The 22,952-nt window shown below is 42.1% G+C and overlaps 1 protein-coding gene across 5 annotated transcripts in view; it reads right to left on the reverse strand.

Moving 5' to 3' along the window:
* The window catches only part of ANKRD27 (ankyrin repeat domain 27), a 75,917-nt gene that overhangs the window by 20,547 nt on the left and 32,418 nt on the right, over window positions 1-22,952 (reverse strand). For all 5 annotated transcript variants that reach the window (XM_019535827.1, XM_019535824.1, XM_019535826.1 and 2 more), the window contains 9 exons: window positions 19,014-19,106; window positions 17,726-17,853; window positions 15,737-15,819; window positions 14,986-15,101; window positions 14,118-14,210; window positions 13,502-13,699; window positions 13,145-13,204; window positions 12,916-13,035; window positions 5,547-5,591 (listed from right to left, as the gene is read on the reverse strand). In XM_019535827.1, coding sequence (XP_019391372.1) covers window positions 5,547-5,591; window positions 12,916-13,035; window positions 13,145-13,204; window positions 13,502-13,699; window positions 14,118-14,210; window positions 14,986-15,101; window positions 15,737-15,819; window positions 17,726-17,853; window positions 19,014-19,106 — 936 coding nt within the window. The remainder of the gene's footprint in view (window positions 1-5,546; window positions 5,592-12,915; window positions 13,036-13,144; window positions 13,205-13,501; window positions 13,700-14,117; window positions 14,211-14,985; window positions 15,102-15,736; window positions 15,820-17,725; window positions 17,854-19,013; window positions 19,107-22,952) is intronic.

The raw sequence follows: 22,952 nt of genomic DNA on the forward strand, positions 1-22,952 counted from the left end.
GCATGCAGATACTGAGAGCTGTCACTCCCCAACCTTCTCAGTAATCTTCTTTTAAAAATGGGAAGATTAGATCCAGGATAATTATCTCATGCAGTGGTCTTTGAGCCAAAGCTGCACTTCAAAGGTATACATCTTCCAAGACCACTCCTAGCAATTTCCATAAATAATGCATCCAGGACTTCCCCACTGGCTTTCAGCAGCAAAGAAGAACAAGGTTAGATCTTTAAGCTAAAACAAAGACTCCCAACCTTGCCAGTCCCTCAGAAAGCAATGCTGGATATAAAGCTAAGTCTTTTCTGTGTAGATTTTATCCCAACTTCACCTCCTCCCCAAGAATAATCTCTGCCACCACACACACAGCCAGCTTGCAAAAATGGAATCAATTTTATCTACAAAATAAGAAATTTCCTTGATGGACCAGTCTCTAAGCAAACGCAATCTGGATGAATGAATCTATCCACAGCCCAAAACCAATGTCCTTTCTGAGGTCATGCAGATGCTACAATGGAGGGGAAAAATGGTTTTCTTTGCTTCCTGAATAACCACAGCATAAAAATTTAATCTTTAGGTTCCACGAGATTGGCTTGAAGGTCTGTTCTTGTATGCAGAGAGAGCAGTTGCAACGGAAATCTGCAACACAGCTAATGACCCTACTGCTGCTTCAGTTCCTATGGAAACAAACCTCAGCTAGTCAACAACAAGAGGAAGGCTTTCAAATAATCATGTTTAACAGCTACCCCAGCTGTAACCTTTGCCACCCAACGAGAGAAGTCTGTTCATAACAAACGGTTTGACATGAGGACATGCGCCAATTCCATTCAAGCAAAGAGGCAAAAGAAGCCACAAGGAATAAAATGAAATCATTTATTTTCAGAATGAAGAGATGAAACATCTTTGTGTTCTGTATTATTGAGTATCAGTTAGTCAAGGTTGGAACTAGGTTTTTCCAGCTAAAATCGCAGGTACCTGTTTAATCTTTCTCAAATATTTTTCTCATACATATTAAGCTTTGGCAAAAGGAATAAAAAAACTGCTTGTGGAAATTCATGTAATATCCTGCATGTTAAGTCTTCCAAATCCATTTCTATTCAGGAAAATGTTAAATATCCTCCTTGTAGGAAGGTCAAGGAAGTCATCCAATTGCCTCACAGATGCACAGCAAGCCAGTGTCTGAGCCATTATTTGGAGCCAGACTTCTGGTTTTCAGTTCACTAGACAACAATGCGTTCTTGAAAAGACATGGCGACCAACATTTTTTGACTCCTATTGTATACAACTCAATTGCCAGGTACCCAGTTTTTCACAGCCTTAAGCAACCATGCAGCTATAACAAAACAAAGTACCTTGCTCATTATTGTGCCTCTCGTTCCTCAGTCTTAAAGTACTTAATGAAGGAGACAGTTATCATTATCCCCATTTTATGGGTAGGAAAACTGAAGTACAAAGATGAAGTCATTTGTCCAAGGTAACCCAGCAAGTCAGAGCTAAGAAAAGAACCTAGGTCTCCTGGATCCCAATCCTGTGCTTTGTACGTTGCTTTTCCACACATGCAGCTGACATAACTGGGACAGGCAGCATGCTCAGCACCATGCAAAAAGAAATCAAGCTTTTGCCATGTAAAGATTGTCAGTGAAAATTCAGGGCCATATTTGGAAATATGGGTCTCAACATCTGTATGTTTTGGTTTACCCATCTGTAAAACAGGGCAATAATGTTTATTCTATGTAAATCTAGAAATAAACAGGATTCAAGAGGTCCACAGTTCAAGGTAAAGAAATATTCCAGGGTTGTCAATTAATCACCATTAACATGCATGATTAACACATTAATTGGTTCTTGCTTTACTTTTTTAACGTGTTAATCATGCATATGGTTTTGGAGCCTGCACCCAGGCTCTGCTCCGTTGCCATCAACGGTGCCTTGGGGGTGCACACAGTGGCAGGGAGCTGCACTCCCCCTCCCCATGCCCTTGGACAAGCTGCCTGTGGCTCCATCCCACAACCCACCGCAGCCCCAGGGCCCATTTACCCTAGCCCCTGCCCTACTCCCTCGCTCACTGTGGGGGCCTCAATCTGCCCCCCTTCCCCTTCTCCTTCACAGACTTAACTGCTGGGTGCTGCTTTACATGCTGCCAGGCTAGATTCTTCTGTGCTTACCATATTTTGTTTAAAAGAGGACACACAGGGGTGGGAAGGGGATAATGATGGTGGGGCAGTGATATGCCTGTGCCTGCCCCTGCCCCTCACTCCCAAGCCACAGCCCCACCAGCCCTGCTCCTCACTCTTAACCCGCAGTACCCTGCATCCTGCCAGCATGTGCAGGGACCCCGCCTCCCTGGGCTCCAACCCCCCCTCCCACACACACACCCATAGCTCCCCACACCTTCACACTCCTCACCATGCAGAGTACCTGCATAATTTTGCATCCTTTTGAGTTTTCAGCTGTGTGATTTAAATCACAATTAATTGCAACTAGTTGTGCAGTTAAAAAATTAATTGCAATCAATTTTTTTAATAGTTTTCTAGCCCTACAACATTCTATTCCATTTTATAGATGAAGCAGCAGGCTGACAGAGGTTTAAGAAGTCTCTTTTGGGAGGAAGTGGGGATTAGATACAGGTCTAGAAACAAGCAAATATTTTTTTCCAGTTTACTTCTGAGGTTGACTCAAGACAATCACTGAAGCCGAGTTTCTCTATCTTAAGATTTAATTAACAAGTGACTGTACAGTCCTTTCCTATAGTTCTCTCCTTTTCTGTCACCTGGTACTTATGCCTATCCTTTGACTGAGACCAAACTGATTAGAGAATCAACTGTAATAAGTACTTTATTATATACAGACTGTTTTATGATGTCATTGTCAACCTATATTACTGCTGATACTGTTTGACATGTTATCCTATCAAAATTTTCAGAAACAAATAAACATTCTCATGTACCGTCTGCACATGAACCCAATCTACCCTACATGAGGGACTGGCAATCCTTTAGGACCAGCAGGTCACTTTAACAGAATGTGGTCTGAAGGGAGACCTCTGCTTCGGACAGCTGCCATTGCCATTTTCCACTCCCCCATGCAGTATCAACCTTCCACCGAACTGCTCAGCTTCCCAGGCCAGACCTAATCATGAAGGCTGGATCCAGCCTGCACGTCAGAGGTTGCCAACACCCTGCCCCACACTCTTACACAGGGCTTCCACAATCTTGTCTTATGAATTTAATAAACTTCCTCAAAACTCACATATACCTACAAATTTAAGATTCAAAGGCTTTTGTGTCACCTGCTATTTTTTCAGTAAAATGTCTTTAGAAAAGTACCGTTATTTTAAAATGTTTCAGATGGAAACAAGGAAACTGCAATAATAGCTAGAAGGTAAACAGTAAGTAATGCAAATTATAGGATACAAACATTGACATTGCTATTACTACAGAAGCCAGCTCTTTATTGGAAATGAAGTGTAAAGTCAAAACATACCCAAATTGCAAACTCGTGTCTAATCTGTATTAATGATATCTAAAGTCACCTTAACTTTTCATTCACTGTTTATGCCATCACAACAAGCAATTGTCAAAACATCAGTTCCATTTTAATGCATATGTGCAGATATAATTGTTACACATGCTATGCACACAAAGTAAATAGGTCCTGCAGAATGCACAAGACATGCATGCAATCTGGAGCCCAAGAAACATTTTGATTTTATATTTTTATAACTACTGTGCAGTATGATGCAACATATAAACCAAATAAGCAAAATTTAATCAACTCATCATGTCCTTAGCAAGATCTGAAAATTCCTTTGACTGTTCCACAGCTAAGACATTTTGAACATATGACACTGCTTTTAAAACAGATCACCTCCATTTTGTTTTGTTTTTTTATGGACAGCCACAGGGACCAATTCTGTAGTCTTTTTGCACCCAAATCAGTATAGGAATCAAAAGGACTCCAAGTTTTCCTAAATGTTTACTGGCCAATTTGGCAGCAGTGTCTTCCTTATTAAAGAATACAGGATCTGGTTCAGTATCTGCGATATAAACATATTTGTTTACTTACAATTCTAAATGGCTGCACATCTCTATCTAGGCTCTTCTAATATAGTAGGTATCAGGTAGCACTAATTACATCAAGAAAACAGATACCAATAATATCAAGAGCTGGGAGGAGCTGGCTGTTAACCAACTCCAAGGGCACTGCAATGTCAACCAAGCAGCATCCCGTCTTGCCCTCAAAGCAAAGGAGAGACAGCAGATGAAGGAAAAGGAGAGGAATCCCAGCCTACTCTTCCCTGTGGAAAGACCTCTCATTTTTGTAGACAGATCTGTGGCTCAGAGACTGGACTCTTAAGTCACCTCGAGATTTCTCAATGAGTCGTGTTACAGATGATCCTCAGATTGAAGGATTGCCAATGACAAGTACTAGTGAAAAAAAAAAGTCAATATTCGACAGCAAGACCCTGAATCTGACAATTATTGTCCAGTTTTGGCTAGGCTGGTCCTGAAGGAAGCTACATTGTGATCAGGCATGAAGACTGAGCTCCTTGCATGTGCAAGTTGGAGTAATGTGCATGCTTTTTAAAGTGTGAGCTTTAATTCATGAAGTTACAAGTTACTCATTAAAAGCAGAAAAAGGAACCTGCTGGAAAAGAAAAAAAAACTTCCTATCCTAGAATGCAACATCCTCAAAGAGCTTCAAAACCCAGATTAACAGAGATAAAGCCATGACTCGGGGCAGCAGCAGAAAGAGAACAAGGATCCAAGAAACCCACAGGAAAAGGAAGTGGAGAAAAATGAACTAGGACTTTGGTCACATTTTCCTTTTGTTGATACTGCAGAAAATATGAAATAATTCTACTGAAATCCACAGTTACACAAGTCAATAAAACAGTTAATGAAGCACCAGGCAGATTCAGACACTTTGTTTCTTTTTGACATCACTAATATCTAGTTTTACAAGTAGTGAATAAATGAAGTCCAGAGACCACATGATATGCTGGTGATGGAGAACAGGACTGTACTGGATTGACACCATTTCTAAAATATTCTGAACTGTGTTTTTGAGCAGGAGGAAGTCATGAGCAAGGTCTGCTCTTAGCAAGAGGCTACCTACCAAGTACCTTGAGGAACTCTGTTCTAGAGGAACTAGGCATGGGGAACATGGAGTTCGTTTTATTTTAAAATCGTGAATACACTAAATAAAAATGATAAAGCTAAAGCATCTTAAATCATTGAGTTAAAGAAGCATGCTTAAAAGATTAAATTCAGTGTTTTCTCCTATAATTGGCAATGTATTTGCTCTCATCTAAAAGTACTCCCTCTACTACAGCAAACCACAGACTCATCAAAATACTGACCCTTCATAATATTGTTAGGTGTGTATTCTTGAAACATTGAGTGAATATTCACAGTAGCACCACTGGACTTAACTATTTTTTAGAAAGAAAAGACACTGATTCTCTAATTCAATGTTTTGTATAAAAAGCTTCCTCAATTTAAAAAAAAAAACAGATGGGAAAAAACAGATGCATCAAGTCATTCTAGACTTACCATTTCCAGATCTCCATCAGCAACTGCTCTTAAGAGTTTGTCTACCTAGGTATAAAGAAAAATGGAATTGTAGTTGGTTTTGGTAATATTGGTATAAAACTGTTCTGTCTGAAAACCCACTGTACTGTACTTTCTCCTAATCTGATGCTACAAGATTACAGGTAGCCTATTTCAGATTTACAGATAAAGTTTTAAAGGAAAAACCTTATTCACTTATGATATACCAAATCACTGTTCAGATTCACCAACTATTGTGTTTACAACTTTGTTTAGGATCCAGCACTAAAACCAAAAAAACCCCAAACTATTTAAGTTATGAAGGCCTCTACTGTTTGGGGGATGCTGTTATCTTGGTAGGCTAACAGTTGCTGCCAAAACAACCAAGCAGATAAGTAGTAAAATCATAGGGCTGGAAGGGACCCAGAGGGATCATCGGCTCCAGCCCCCTGCATGAGCAGGAAAGACATCTGGGGTCAGATGACCTCAGCCAGGTGACAGTCCACTCTTCTCTTGAAGACCTCTAGGATAGGTGTCTGCACCACCTCTGTTCCATAGTCTAGACACCCTAGCTGTAAAGAAGTTTTTCCTAATGTTCAACCTGAAACTATCTTCCAGGAGTTTGTGACCGTTGTTTCTAGTTTTCCCCCAGGGCACCCTAGTGAACAGTTGTTCACCAAGCCCCTGATGTACACCTCTGATATAGCTGTAAGCTGCAAGCAGGTCCCCTCTCAGCCTTCTTTCCTTTAGGCTGAAGAGTCTGAGATCTGTCAGCCTCTCCTCATATGGCTTGCCATGCAAGTCCCTGATCATGTGGATGGCCCTTCTCTGGACCCTCTTGAGCTTTACCACATCCTTGCTGAAGTGCGGTGCCCAGAACTGGATGCAATACCCCAGCTGCAGCCGCACCAATGTTGAGTAAAGCAGGAGAATCACTTCTTTGGATTTACTGGAGATGCATCAATTGATGCACGCTAGAGTTTTATTGGCCCTAGTGGCTACTGCATTGCACTGCTGGCTCATATTCATGCTGGGGTCTGTTGTTACCCCCAGATCTCTTTCATTTGTAATGCTGGTCAGGTTAGTGATGCCCGGCCTGTAGGTGTGCTGGGGGTTCTTCCTTCCCAGATGTAGCGCTTCTCATTTCTCTATGTTGAACTTCATCTGGTTCCATTCTGCCCAACATGCCAGCCTGTCTAGGTCTGCCTGTATCTGCAGCCTATCTGCAGGCATGTCCGCACAACCCCATATCTTGGTGTTGTCTGCAAACTTGGCCAATGGGTTTTTCATCTCTTCACCCAGGTCGTTGATGAAGCTATTGAACAGCACTAGGCCAAGTACCAACCTCTGGGGTATGCCGCTGCCCACATCTTGCTAGAACGACATCGATCCACTCATTTGGACTCTCTGCGTTCTACCTTGTAACCAGTTTCACACCCTCTTGACAGTCCCACAGTTAAGCCCGATATCTTCCAGTTTTCTGATCAGTACTTCATGGGATACCAGGTCAAAGGCCTTCTGGAAGTCAAGGTATGCAATGTCAACCGCTTCTCTCTCATCCAGGTGACAAGTCACCTGATCATGGAAAGAAATGAGGTTGGTCAGACAAGACCTGCCCACGACAAAGCCATGCTGGCTGTCATTCAATATCATGCCTTCTGCAAGTTTGTCAAATACAGCCTCTTTGATTAACATTTCTAGGATTTTCCCTGGAATAGAAGTTAAGCTAATTGGCCTGTAGTTTCCTGGGTCTTCACGCTTCCCCGTCTTGAAGATGGGCACTGGCTCTCTTCCAGTCCTCTAAGATTTCTCCAGAAGCCCATGATTTTTTAAAGACCTTTGCCAGGGGCTCTGTGATTACTTCAGCCAACTCTTGCAGCACTCTTGGGTGGAGTTCATCTGGTTCTGCTGATTTATATAAGTCTAATTACTTTACTTGATCATACAGCAGTTCTATGACAATGGTGGGAATGGTGTCAATCCTGCCCTGCTCGTTCTGTGCCCTACCTGACATGTTGTTCCACTTGGTCTCGTGAAAGACCAAAGCAAAATAGTCATTTAGGAGTTCCATTTTTTTCTGAGTGGTAGTGACCAGGTATCCTGAAGAACTGAGCAGCAGCCCTACACTCCCATTAGTTTTCCTTTACTCCCTATTTGGCTAAGGCAGGATTCTTGTAGCTAGTTTTAGTTCAGTTTCTGCCTTAGCTTGCCTAATCTGTTTTCTACAAGTGCAGGCCATAGTCAAGTAGTCTTCCCTAGAGGTTGTCCCAAGCTTCCATTGCTTGTATGCCTCTTTCTTTTTCTGTAGGGGGGCTGCAACTTCCCTGCTTAGCCAAGAGGCTTTTTTGACCCTTCTGCTACTTTTTCTCCATAAGGGAATGGATTTTCTTTGAGCCTTAAGGACTGTATCCATAAGGAATGACCATTCTTCTCATGCTCCCTTTACCTGTGGTCCTTGGTCTCTCAGGGCATTCTCTACTAGTGACCTGAGCTTATTAAAATTTGTGCGTTTAAAGTCTAAGACTTTGAGCTTGGTATCTGTTTTGTCAGCCTTGCAACGGACTACGAACGTAATGATTTCATGGTCACTATTGCCTAGGCTGCCCCCTATGTTTAAGTTGGTCACCAGGTCATCCCCTTTGGCCAGCACCAGGTCAAGAACTGCATTGCCTCTAGTTGGCCTGTGCACCTCCCGAGACAAAAAAGCTCTTCAGTGCTGGTCAAGAAGGATCATGATTGATCCAAGATGGCCAAGCACTCCTCCCAGGAGATGTCTGGGTAGTTGTAGTCACCCATGACAACCATGTCCCATGCACACGCAACCTCTGTTAGTTCACAGGCGAATGCTGGATCAAGTTCCTTCCCTTGGTTAGGCGGCCTGTAGTATACACCTAAAGTCAGGTCTGTCTCACCATGCCTCCCCCAGAGCTTGACCCAGAGGGTTTCAAGCTGTTCTTCTTTGGGGCCAACATAGGCCTGTAGGAAGATGTACTGCTGCTTCACATAGAGGGCAACACCCCCACCTCTTTTCCCTACTCGATTCCTTCTGTGAAGGACGTAGCCCTTTATGGCTACACTGCAGTCATGAGAAGAGTCCCACCAGGTCTCTGTGATCCCTACTAGATCGTAGTGCCCTCTGGAAAGCAGGAGGAGTAGTAGTATCTGATGCCAAAACAGCTTTGTTTAAAAACCAGTATCACTATCAAAATTTGCTAACATAGGGTCAGCATAAAATTTATAACATGCTTTTGCAGGTGTCACTATAATGCTGTTTTCTCATACCTTTTATTGACATCATGGTAGATATCAATTAAAATAAGCAAATTCCATTTTTGAACATTTTAGACTTTGAGACCTGTAATTAGACAATGTTAATCTTAACATAACTGTTATAAAACACTAATCTATAGATATAGAAGCTAAAAACCAGGAACTACATTTTGATCATAAGCTACCATTCAGAATTTTAAAAAATAACCACTGCTCCCCCCAAAGACAGCCCAGGTGTGCTTTATTAATATCTACCACAATGATAGATATTAATAATATCTAATATCACATGCTCCCCAGGCCTCCACTTATCCCCCACTCCCTGCTCCTGCCTGTGTCCCATGCTTCCACCCTCACCACTGGGGCCTCGATCTGCGCTTTTCATGAGGATGGGCAAGTGAGGGAGTGGGGCAGGGGCTGGCACTGCAGGAACCTGGGCAGGTGCAGGATGGAGCCATGAGTGGCTCATCCGGGGGTCACACGCCCCCGGATCTGCACGTGGGGCGAGGCAAAGCAGACTGGGCCCAGGGTAGCGCCAGGAGGGTGTGGGGGAGCTGCAGGCACTCAAAACTTTGCCACAGCCTGCTCGACCCCTCCCAGTGCTACCACATCAATCACTACAAATAAAATCTCTTTACCTACATTATGAACGTTACCTTCTATTATAATTTAGTTTAATTTTGACTATTACAGAACTTCCACCAGTGTTAAATGTCTTTTTTTTTTCTTAACGCTTTTCTCCCTTGTATTACGAACAGCTTCATAACAAAATGTAGACTAGTCAATTTGTTCCTTTCTGAGTCTCACACCCTAGCATAGCATTCCAGTTCTGGAGTTGCAAAAGTTGGCAGAACAAAAACTGGTTTTAAATTAATAACATGTACAAATACACACAAGTATAATTACTACATATATTATGAAACACTTATAGCAAACCTTTGACTCGGGCATAAACTTCCTAACTACTTAATGTAAGTAAATTGATAAAAAAACCCCACAATAATATGAATTAGACCCGTACTTACAGAATGTTTCTTTTACCTCCACCAGTGAGATGTTGCCATTGGGGTAGTAGAATAAATGATAGAATCTTTACAGAAAAGCACTAGAAAGAGCTAGTGATTGGAAGAAGTTTCCACACCACCCCTTCCAGAATACCATCTGTAATCCCATGTGTGGCTATTGGTAATAGTTCACCTTAAATTCCTAAAAGCTCCAGCTACGCTAGAAAATTTTGCAGTTACAATCCCACATCATTGCAACTCCATGTGTAGCAAGAGTGAAACCCAGTGTAGGCAGGAATCAGGCATTTTGCCAACATATTACCTAATACCATAAGCTAGGAGTTTTGTATAATGCAGAAAAGCTTTACTGCATCTTTTGCTCCTGCTTTGTCTTCATTATTTTAGTACTCTGCACTGCATACAGAGTGATAGTGGATGATATCACCAAAGCTGACAAGCCTCATAAAACAATTGAGGGGATTTTACCATAAAATTGGACATCTGGGATATGCAGGACCTAGGCAGTAGGGTGGATGGTGAGCTGGATGGGGATCTGTAAATTTTACTTCGTTTACTTTCCCATTAAATCTGGGCCCAACTCTACCTAAGAAGCTAAATCAGATCATGATAACTGCCAGTCAGATGTTATGACTGTATGAAAAATGCCTTACAGTAATGGGAAATGACATACAGCTCTCTAGTGTCCCTCTGTTAAAGCGTGTTGATTCTTATGCTTCCATAGTACCCCTCAGTTGAAGGAGTATTAGCATTTGTTGTGTGGCATTTTCAGGATTCATTAATGAAAGTTGTAATGATTTTGCAAATTGCAATTAATCTCAAGAGCCACTTACAAATGTATTAGCCTCTCCCTTTACTAATCTTTCTTTTCCAAAGTACAAAGATGCCACAGCCAAGTCACTAGCATACAATACCAAAGAGATCTCTTTGTACTGAATTACTGGATTGTCAGCTATTCAACAGCCAGAAGTGTGGATTAATAAAAACTGTATGACTTCTCCTTAGACCATGTAATATCCAGAGAGCTCCTCCTGCTAGTTTCCAGTCTCACCTGAACTCCAGAGGCACCTCCCCACATGGAGAAGCTGCAGGATTAGACCCTTGTTTTCTTGATTGGTAAGAATAAGAGCAATAAGCCTAGGTGAAACTTGGCAAGTGATAATGAGATAATATTGGATTACAGAAAGAGGTCACAACCCCAAGGATCTAAGTATAAGCTGTTAATAATCTTTCCTGTGGTTTCAACTACATTACAGACTCAATATTCAGGGAATGATTAATTTGTCTCTTTAAGGAGAATCAAATCCTCAATCTGCTATTAGGTGATCATTTTTGTGAATAATGCCTTATTTATGAAGCATTGTTACTGTGCTTTGCTCTGTACAAACAGAGATGTAGTCCCTGCACCAAGGATCTTAGTGCTAATTAAATGCAGAAGAGTGTGCTTGCTCAGACACACATACACGCACACTTTAAACTCAGACAACACTGATACCACCACACTGTGAATTACCCTTTCCTAGATGTACTTGATGCTTTCATGTTTTTGCCTAAGAGCTTCCTAGGATACGTGTTTTGAGAATAGATTAGAACAAATCAAAGGTTTACTTCAGTATGTGGAAGGAAACAAAAGTATTGAGAAGCCTGGGTTGGAACGAACATAGGAATAGGAGAAACAAATAAAGACACAGCAACAAGAAGCAGGATTTGAGAGGATAATGACAAGAACAGACTTGATGTGCAAGTGAAGGAAAGAGAAATGGGAAGCTCAGAGTGACCTGGTCAGACAGGTCATTTTGGGTAGACTAGAGCTGGACAAGGTCAATGCATAAGGTGCAGCAGACAAGGTGGTGCAGGGGCAAGCAGCAGGAGAGGGCCAGGTGAGGGGGCCAGGCAGCAAGGGCATAATACCAAGGGGAGAAGTGCTAGGGTGTAGTCATGTGGGGGTCAAATTTAATATCACTGTAATTAGATTCTATACAGGGAAAACTAAAATAAATGTATATATTTTCCCTGTATAGAATCTAATTACTGGGGGGTGGGGTGTCATCTTAAATTCAAAGTTGTATTAGACATGCATAAATCAGGAGAGGATGCATTTCATGTATATGTATATGTACATACACACACATATATACATACACACCCCATGCACATTACATATAACAAACACACAGACACATACATACATATATTTATATATAGTACAGTGGGGGCCAACCTTCTTGGCAGGTGGGCCATGAGTTAGCTCTACACCCTCCCCAAATGCCACTCCAATCCCTTTTCTTTACCCAATCTGCTGGTCAGCTATCTGCTCCCTGACCAAGCTGCTCCTCTGCTTTCTACTTCCTGCCATAGCAGCTATTATGCTGCCTGTGTACACATGTGTGTACATCCATGGACACGTCCTGCCTCCATAGGCAACCTCCTCCCATCCAAAGGGAAGTTCTACTCTTGTTGCTCCTGTGCACAAAAATATTCCCACTTTTTAAACAGCCCTAAAAAGATTTTAGTGTCTAAAGAATCTTCTCTAATTCCTGATGCTCAGCAAAGAACTAAGGACAATGAAATTTTTCCCACCCCCGCACTGGATCATCTTCAGAGTTTGAAAGCTACCATGCATTTAAATAGAAAAGAGCTGGGATTCATCTTCTCAGGTGCAGAGGGCCAGATGGACATATGAAGAATAGTTTCTCTATGAAATGCTTATTCTGATCTCTAAAAATAAATCAGATTGAAGGCTCCAAGACATCAGCCATCATTAGGGAAGACCTAGTAATCTAGAAGAATGGACTTCCATACACATGGCAGAAAACAACAGTTGGGCATATTCATACACAGAATGGCAAAACCAAAGAGCACTTTTCTGACACAAAAAGAAAAACGGAAGGGGAAAATGTAATTTAACACCATCTGTTCCTGAATCTGTCCCTTCATTTATTAATAGGGACTTGTCTATTCTTGCTGCTTGCTGTTACTTTGCTGTCCCAGGCAACCATATTTGAGGAAGCAGTTTAAAATGACACTGCACAAAACATGTACCTTTGCATTACTAAATGCTAAACTTTTACTACTCTTACCTCTTTGTAATTATTTTTAATTTCTTCTTGTCTTGTATCTGCACTTGGCGATGACAAACTTGAGATAGATGACTCTCTGCTAATGATGTCCACTGAACACCGAGGAGACCTAACTGGTGACTTTAAATCAGTCCATAAAAACAAAGCAAGCAGGAAGGTTTAATCTAATAATGTAAACTGCTAAAAAAGTATGCAAAAAAGAAGACCAGTGGCTCATTCTGTTTGTTACCTCAGAAGCAGTTTGTCCCCTTTCAAATGTTAGATAGTTTAATTCCATCAATGATAAAATCTGCATAAAAATTAAAGACATGCCATAAATATAATGCCCAAAACAAACTACTTGATAACTTCATATTAGCAAGAGCACCAATCTACAATATTTATGCGCTGTATTAAAAGACAGACTGCCAACTCACTTGCAATGTAAAAACCAACTTTCCTTCTTTTAATGGTAAAGGGGTTTTTTTGTTGTTTTTTTCCCCCCAAGTACCAAGCCACAAATCTCATTAACAATTAAGCATGAAATACAGCTACCCACTATGCAAATGCATTTTAAAAGCTCCAGCTAGCAGATAGGGAAGCATACCTTGGAATTCAGTGCACACTGGAGAGAAGTTTCTTTCATCCGGTTTTGAATATTTGGGTTGGCTCCATTCTGCAGCAGCACTTCTATGATGCCTTGATAGCCCCAGCGAGCTGCTATGTGGAGGGGAGTATCTCCTTTTTCATTACCAATATCTAATTTACAGGAGTGTACATCATAGTAGACTAAAGCCTTGACACACTGGAAAGGAAAAAGAAAGCCACCAGTGAACTCTTGCTCTGATTCTTAGTCTACACAACATGTGCAACCCCTGTTTTATGCCTGTTTTACTGCAGCTCCTGTAATCCATTCTCTATGGGATAGGCTTTTATGGCCCAATGTCATTAAACAAAAAGCCCCACAATACATAAATAAATATAAAAGGCTCAAACAAATAGGCTTTGTTGTTAAAATCACCACCCCCAATTCTAATGGGCACCAACACTAAAGAAACTACCATGGACTGATAGTTTCTAGGACCAATAGTCTCCTAGTTTATAATGTGAAATAAGTTGCCTTTTTAAATCAATAGATTTTATACAAATAGGTATCATAATTTAATTACATGCCATAACCCTATTAGAACATCCATTTAGTTTGTAATAAAAAAAATACTTACATCCTCATGACCATAAGTGCAGGCTAAATGAAGTGGTGTATTGCCGTTATTGTCTTGAACATCTGTACTTGCCTTATAGTGCAACAAGAGAAGCTTAAGAGAGAAAATGTATACATTTAAGTAACCAAAAATTAAAGGACCAATAACTACTACTGTTGTAGTCCCCTTTAGGTTTCTAAGATAATGAACAAATTTAGTAAAACAGAGCTACATCTTTTCTGCTTTAAAAAAGTAACTAATGATAACTGCCTTTGGCTTTATTACTCTATTTTTTCTTAGCCCCTGAACCAAATGAAAGCTTCTTGTCACACACTGTTTAAAAAATTCAGAGTTGTGGCTGAAAACAGACTTTAAATCACACACTGTAGTGAGAAACTGAAGCACAGATAACACAGAAAGTTACACAATATTCTTTCTGGGTATAAATGTATACAGGTAAAGACAGTAGGTTGAATTAAGTGATTACAACAGCTTTTCAGAATCAATGCAGAGCAGACTCCACTGTTCTATCAGCCTGTACTGTATATTAGACACCTGTATGAAAAAAGTATTGAAAGATCATGCATGTACAGTGAACAACTGGGACAGACAGAAACCAACAAAGCTTTGCTGCCCAGAAAAACGTTAACATCTGGATTATAGCTCCAGAATTTCATATTTTTTTTAAAGTGCTCAATTGTTTAATTAAAATACTGAACAAAATCCTCAACTGTGACAGCACACAGTTATTACAACAAGCCTTAGCATTTTTGAACAATGGTATGAATAAACCAACAACAGTTAGAGGCACATGTTATCATGGATTATTTGTTTTTAGTTCTATTTCATATATTTTTAAAACAGTTAGATTACATCTTTACATGCTTACAGTAATGTTTTGATATCCTTTCTGGCAGGCAAGATGAAGTGGTGTTGAACCATGGTAATCCATAGCGTTGACCACAGCTCCTTTGGAAACTAGTAAGTCAACTAATGATGCTTGCCCTATGGAAAATATATGGTGATTAAAAACTTGGAAGCAAACATCTTCACAAGACAAAAGTTAACCTTCAAAATTAAAATGTGAACTTCCAATCCTATTATGCATTACTGTGTCCACTGCATATTCACTTTCTTGACATTTGCTCTTTAGAATGGATAATTTCAATTTAATGCAAATGAGTCAAGGTTACAGTAAGAGGGTCTTCAGTTGCAAACTTTATCTCTATCCTGAAGGTGAGAAAGGAATAAAAAGTAAATTGATGTTGCACAAAGTACTCTGCCCCTGCTACATGCAACATGGAAGTCAAGGGCAACACAAAGAAAGAAGAGCAGATTAGAAAACCTGCTGAGTAGATTAATGTATCTGCTTACAATTCTGAGGTCAGTACCATGACCTATATTCAAAGAGGCAGGATGGTATAGCTGCTGATGTAAAGAACAGGATGCAGAAAGACTTGCTTCACACCCTGTCAATTAATTAACAGAACATAATGATACTAGGTAACCTACCTGGCTGCCTGGAAAAAAGCCATTGTGACAGCCAAGGCAAAAGCAAATAAGCAACAACAAGGCTTCAGCCAGGATTCCTGTTTCTCTGTCCCACAAAGGAAAGTGTTATGCAAGATGGCAACATTTACCGTAAATAGCAGCTATATGAAGTGGTGTGTATCCCCGGTCATCTCTGGAAAATGGAGTGACAATGGAAGGGTCATTCAACTTCCTATAAAACAAGATAGTTTTCGAAAACTTGAAGTTAACACACAACAGGTACTGGACAAAATGTTTGTGTGCATGTGGAGTAAAACAGGTTTCATACTTTTTGTCATCTACCATTCCTCGTTAATAATGATTATTCTAGTTGTTTCTTGATCAGCAAAAAAAAAAAAAAAAATAGATATCTATTCTTTTGGATGAAAAATACAAGACAGGTTTGTGACAAGTCCAAACATGTCCAAAGGAGGGCATACTGCATCCTTCTCTAAGTTTTCTGAACTCCAGGCTTTTTGTTACAGTAAAAGCTGCGCTATCTGGCATCTTACAAGCTGGCATGCTCCACTAACTGGGATGCCGGCTTGTAAGATAAAGTGAAACTGGAAGTGCCCACCGGTTTCTCCAAGTCCCATGGCCCGGCACAAAGCAGCCTGTGCTGCCGAGCCCCCACGGTCCAGAGGCATAACAGGCTGCATGGGGCTGTGCAGGACCTGCCTCCCTGTCCCGCGGGGCCCACAGCATGGGCAGCGATGCTGCGGGAGGGGCAGAGGGACACCCCAGACACGGCAGGAGAAGCAATGGCCAGGGTCATTCAATTAACTGGCATATTTTGTTAACTGGCATCCCCCATTCCCAGGGGATGCTGGATAACAGAGATTTAACTGTACTTTCCTATTCAAGTTCTTGAGTAATTCTGAGACAAGTTTTCTAGAGGTGCACCAATACATCATTCTGATATCAGATCAGCACCAATATAAAGAAAATTGACTGCATCAGAAAATCAGCCTGACGTGGCCAATTACATCGCTGATAAATGCCCCGTGCATGTATGCAACCGCAGCACAACACATAGGCAGCAAAAAGCATAGCCGGGCACCATGGAGAGCTGTGTCCAGCTGGTAAATCTGTTGTGGTTGAAGGGGAGGGGGAGAGAAGGGACACTGAGCAGGGGTGGGCCAGATCAAGGCCCCCACGGTAAGGGAAGGAGTGAGGTTGGTGCTGGGGCAGGTGCTGCCCAGCCGGGGCGTGGCTGGGCGCAGGACAGAGGTGTGGCTCATACAGGGGGGATGGAGGGTGGCTCCCACTGCTGCTTGCACCCTGGGAAGGTGTGTGGGGGGGGAGGTGCCCCTAGATCTGCATGGGGCAAGGCGGGCTACCACTGTGGGCTGGGGCCAGGACCGCGCCAGGCTCATCCCAGTGGTGGCTGTGCTGGGAGGGGGCTCCGGCAAATTTTCAGGTGGCTGCAGCCCCCCCACGGACCTACTCCCAGGACCACCACCACCCACCCTGAGCCCAGCCCAGCCCAGCCCAGCCCAGCGCCTATCAGGAAGAGCCTGGCACAGCCATGGCCCCAGCCCACAGCTACAGCCCACCCTGCCCCGCACAGGCCCATGGGCACCACCCCCACCCCCCATGGCCTCACTGGGTGTGCAAAAGCAGAAGCCACTCCTCCTCCCCAAGTCCCCTGGACAAGCCACAACTCCATCCTGCACCCAGCCCCTGCCTCAGCCCCACTCCCTCCCTCACCACAGAGGCCTCATTCTGCACCCCCTCTCCCCTATATCCCTTCTCTTCCTCCTCCCCTTCCACCACAGCAGACTTACCAGCCGTACACTACTCTTCAAGCTGCTGGGCTGCATATTGGAAATCGGATTGATATCCGCTGATATGCCTCCTTAGAAGTTGGCTATCAGCATCGGCCCCCAAAATCTCTATCAGTGCACGCCTAGTATTTTCTCTCAACTCACATAAATGCATAGCTCATAATCAAATCCTAAAATAAACATGCTCTTCCATCAGAAGAATTTTCCAAAATAAGCACTGCACCTGTCAGCATTACCCTCAAGGGATTCTCAAGGCAAATCCTAGAACAAAGATATCGAAAAGCTTTTTGTATGGAGATAGAGTGCCCTTACCCAGAAACTAGCTTCTCACATTTGTCACAGAAACAGAGTGGGTGGCACATTTTCTGTACAGTGTCGTTATCACTGTCGCCTTGACTTAATAATCGCTCCACTTCTTCCTGGTTACCTGAAGCAATGTGCTGCAAAAAGCCAAGGGGGAAAACAGAACAAACTGGTCTAAGAAAGCTTTAAAACCACCATGTCATATATCAAAGCAACCAATCATGAAAGACCACTCTGCAAGCATGAGAAAGCATTGGTGCAAAGCTGAACAGTGCTGTGGCATGCAACTTCCAAACCAATATCTGGTATGAAGAGCAATTAGTTTTGATCCTGATTTGCTTTGCTTTCCATAAAAAATTTAAACAAATGTTCCTGCTTTCTTTCAGACTCAGTCACAAAATTGATACTGCCTCTCTGTATAGATACTTTACTGTAAAATTACTAAAAAAGTGTCTAGCTGCAACTCCAAATGCATATAATTAGTAGCTCTGCTTTGTGCCTTTGCACAGTAAAAAAATTATAATTAGATAAAGAAATGTATAATATTGAGGAGCTGCAAGGTGACTGAACTTCAGATTTTTTCAGAAAACCATCTTAATTTTAAGTCTCAAAGCTTTGATAAGCAAACAGCTGCTGGCATAATCTCTCTCTCTCAGTGCATCTCTAAATGGTACTATTTTGTCTCTGCATTTCTACATCTCTAGAACCTATGCTACTATTAGTAAAACCACATTCTCAGATTAGAAGTTTTTGGCACAGAAGTACATTGGACTGATTGCTCAAACACATTTTTGTAGTTTGATGTACTTTGACTTCCAGAGGGCCATATAAGCAGCATTATAAAACAATTAGTATGTTACAGGGACTGTCCCATAGGCCACATGTGGCCTGCTAGGGGTCAACATGCAGCTCCCAGGCTTTCACCCAGTTGCCACTCCCAATTGTTCTGGCTGCACCACCAGTAAGGTGCACTGTAAGAAGCATACAGCGAGTCCAGGTTGAGCACAGGGTACAGATTATAACCCCATGGAGTAGCGGTGGTGTAAGGTTCCTTTGCAGGTATGTGGGGGAGCATCCATGTGGCCCAAAAGCCTGTAGCTCACCTGGTACAGTCCATGCAGCATGCAGCCCTCACTGGTGTGACACTCCAGCTTCTAAGCCTCTGAGGGGCTTAGAAGTTGGACAGTTCTCGCGTATTATATTTTAGAAAATAGTATCTCTATGACAGAAGCATGTCCATGTAACAAATACACACAGATGTATATGCATGCAAAGTTATCCCGTGAAAATTGTTCACCTTGAAGAAGCAATCTATTGGAGTAGTGGACATCTGAGACAGCAAGTTCATTTTTTGTTTCAACAACAACTTCTCATTAAACCCCTCGGATTCCTGGAAATAAACAAGATGTTTCAAAAACATACTTCACGGATAACATATAAAGGAAATGTTATAAAAACTTGCTTTTTGAATAGATATCAGCTCTTATTTGTACATCATAGATTCAGTCCTAAATATATAATGTAATACTTAAAAAGATGTATACCAATGAATTTTATACATACACAAGTGGCTAGATCTGAAAAAAAACTTTCCTTAATTATAAGTCTCACTAGCAACTTACTGGATGTTAGTCCATTTAGCACATCTTAGCAACTACTAACACATCTGTTTCTATAAAGTGCAATCTTTTTTCCAGAGGTGAAAACAAAGGATCGTGGTTTTAAAGTTGCTGAAATAGTGTCCACAAAAATAAATATAATAAAATAAAATCAAGCTTCACATAAAACATAAGCACACTGACACGCTTTAAAACCAGCCCTGAATCAGAAGTGCCTGCTGCCAACTACACTTGATCTGAGCCTTCAAGAGGCCAAGCAGCGATTACTAAAGTCGAACTACCCCCAGATCAGGAAGAGAATCAGAACCATGCTGGACTCTTTGGGCCTTACTGGGTCATACAGACAACAGTCCAAACCTGCCAAATCTACTTCTAATGACAGATGGTAAGACCCATTTTTTTTACCATCCAAAATCTCAAAACACTGGATGCAACTGTGTGCAACGTGTCAAAGCAAAGCTTCTGAAAATCAACTGAGAGAAAACAAATGCAGGATCACTCAAGCACCCTGATGGTCCTGGAACATAAAGAGTCTAGAGAGGTTTTCTGGGAACTAAGATCCCTAAAGCTTTGAAGTTAACATGGCCCATCTTGTAGAGAAAGTCCCTTGAACTTCCTTTCCAAAGCTAACACCGGCAATAAATCTATCGCAAGAGTTTCACAGAGACAAAACTAGAGTTCTTCTTCTAGGTATTTTGATTATAGGCAAGGTTTCACTTAATTAAAAAAATGCGGATATATAAAGTTTTTGGACAAAAACTTGAACAACCATTGCTGTTCAAGGCTTTTACAGTTAACTTTGAATAAGAAAGGTGCAAGCCCTATTATCCATGCCAACTGAAAATCCTCTTATTATCCTAATAAGAGCACTTTCCTCACAACTTCACTGGTCAGTCTACAGATCTACTTATACATATATAAGCTCTCCTTTTCTGCACACTCTTTAATATTGTTTAATTATGAATTTACCACACATTTTTTAAAGCATTATATGTTCTGAGAGCTTATCTGGTTTTGATCTCTAGTTGTACTCTTGAATTTGGCTATGCATGGAATAGTTCTTTCATTTTTTGCACTACTGAAGTAAAATGGAAAACCAAGCCAATACACACTTAACAGCTCAATATTAGAAAGTAAGACTGGAAGCTGTGACTGACCTAATTCGATAGTTTTGTTTGGAGTACATAAAGCAAAAAAAGTCAGTCATTAAGAAGTAGGGCTGGAAGGGAGGTCATCTAGTCTAACCCCTGCAACTATAATTTAAAAACTCTGCACAAGACTATCCTCAGCCTCGACACAACACAGACCTAAGACCCTAACCTGCCACAAGTAAAGCAAGGGAACCATGGCAGCCAGTGTCCTGCTTCTGTAAAATGTCGCTAATAGGTCAAGAGGTCTGCTCAAGAGGTCCTGGCGTACAGGGCCATGCTCCCTGGTACAAAGGAAGGCAAAACCCCTACAGTCCATACCAATCTGACCACGGGGTAAAATTCCTTCCTGACCCCAGATATGGCAAATGGTCTGACCCTAAGCTGAAGGGCAAGAAAGACCCTCTAGCCAGGAACTTCCAGATTTGCTCCTGGCAGGAGAATCGGCACACCCCAACAGAAGTTCCCAGCCTTAGCTGTAGCCAACATCCAAGCCTCTGGGGTGGTTTAAAAACACCCTGATATGTATAGCAGAAAAAGGTGATAGGGTGGGAGCAATCAGCAAAGTCCAGAAGTATGGGACTATTTTATACCCAGGGTAGAAAATAGGTATAACTACACTTAGATCAACCCAACTAATGGCTGTCCAACCTCTTAGCATCTTCTTGAATACCTCCAGTGATGGAGAGTCCAAAACTTCCTGAGGCAGTCTATTCCACTGCCTCGCTCTTCTAACAGCAAAGAAGTTTTTCCAGACATCCAATCTAAACTTCTTGCTGTAACTTCAAGCCATTGGTTTGCATCCTCCTCCCTACAGCAAGAGAGAAAACGTGCTTTCCCTCTTCTTTATCACAGCCCTTCAAGTGTTTGAAGACTACTATCACGCCCCTCTTACGTGCCTTTTCCACAAGCTGAGCTCCTTCAGCATCTCCTCATATGACTTATCTTCCAAGCCCTCGATCATCTCTGGTGCCCGCCTCTGGACCCTCTCTCACTTCTCCACATCCTTTTTAAAATGTGGAACCCAGAACTGCACACAGTACTCCAGATGAGGCCTAACCAGTCCAGAGTCGAGAGGCACTATCACCTCCCATGTCTTGTACCTAATGCTTCTATTGATGCTACCCAAAATTGCATTCACCTTTGTAGTATAATACAGCTGCACAAGACTTATATTCAGTCTGTGATTTAACAAGACTCCCAAGTCCTTTTCCATAAAGCCACCATCCAACTAGATGTCTCCTATTTTGTATCTGGTGTTTTTGATTCCACCTCCTAAGGTGCAGCACCTGGCATTTGTTCACACTGAACTTCTTCCTGTTAGCTCTAGCTCCACTTTCCAACCTGTTGAGACCCTTACGAGCTGCACTTGCATCCTCCAACATGTTCACAATCCTTCCCAATTCAGTGTCATTCACAAGCTTGCTCAAGAAACTTGCTATGCCAACATCCAAATCATTTGTGAATGAGCTGAACAGTACCAGGCAGAGGACAGACTCCTGCAAGACTCCACTCAAAACCTCCTGCCATTCAGATATGGACCCATTAATAATTACTATTTGCTTGAGGCTATGAAGCCAGTTACCTATCCACCTTGTAGTAGTTTTATCTAGCCCGTGTTCCTCCAATTCGTTTATGAGACTGTGGACCTTGTCAAAAGCCTTGCTGAAGTCCAGATACACTATATCCACAGCATTCCCTTCATCCGCCCAAGCACATTACTTTGTCAAAGAAGATCAGGTTTGTTTGAACCTATTTTTCATAAATACATGGTCACTGCTTGTAATCAGCCCTTCTTCCTCTAGATGCTTGCAGATGACCTTCCTTAAGATATGCTCCAGGTATTGAGGTGAGGCTAAACAATCTGTAGTTCCCTAGGTCTTCCTTCGGGCCTTTTTTTTAAAAAAGGTCACTATGTTAGCCCTTTCCCAGTCCTCTGGTACTTCACCCATCTCCCATGACTTCATGATTTTGGAGTCCATAGCAATGATCTTCTGCAGTCCTGATGGAACTGGCAGAGAAGAATGAAGTTAATCCAGCCCTGCTGACTTGAATTCATTTCAGCCCCAATGAAAGCTCTCCGACCGTCTCTTTTGTTATCTCCTCCCTCAGCTCCCCCCTCCCTTATCATCCCTATTAGGTGTCTGGCAGCTTAAGTGCTTTGCAAAGACTGAGGCAAAAGTAGCTGTTGAGTAACTCCGCCTTCTTTGCAACTTCAGTTAGGAGTTCCCACGGCTTGTTAAGAGAGGACTGACAGCCTTCTTGGTCCTTCGTTTCTGGTCAACATACTTATAGAACCAGAGTTGGCAAAATAGGGCCCGTGGGTCAAATCTGGCCCACAGAGGGACTCTGTCTGGCCTGCAGCTGTCCCTCAGTCCCACTTAGCCCAGGCACCATCCAGCCTGTGGGGCATCCCACTACCCCCAGGTGTGCAAGCAGGTCTATGGTGGCTCTGCAGCTGGGCTGCCT

Source organism: Crocodylus porosus, unplaced genomic scaffold (genome assembly GCF_001723895.1).
Source record: "Crocodylus porosus isolate Cpor-Errol unplaced genomic scaffold, CroPor_comp1, whole genome shotgun sequence".
Lineage (NCBI taxonomy): Eukaryota > Metazoa > Chordata > Crocodylia > Crocodylidae > Crocodylus > Crocodylus porosus.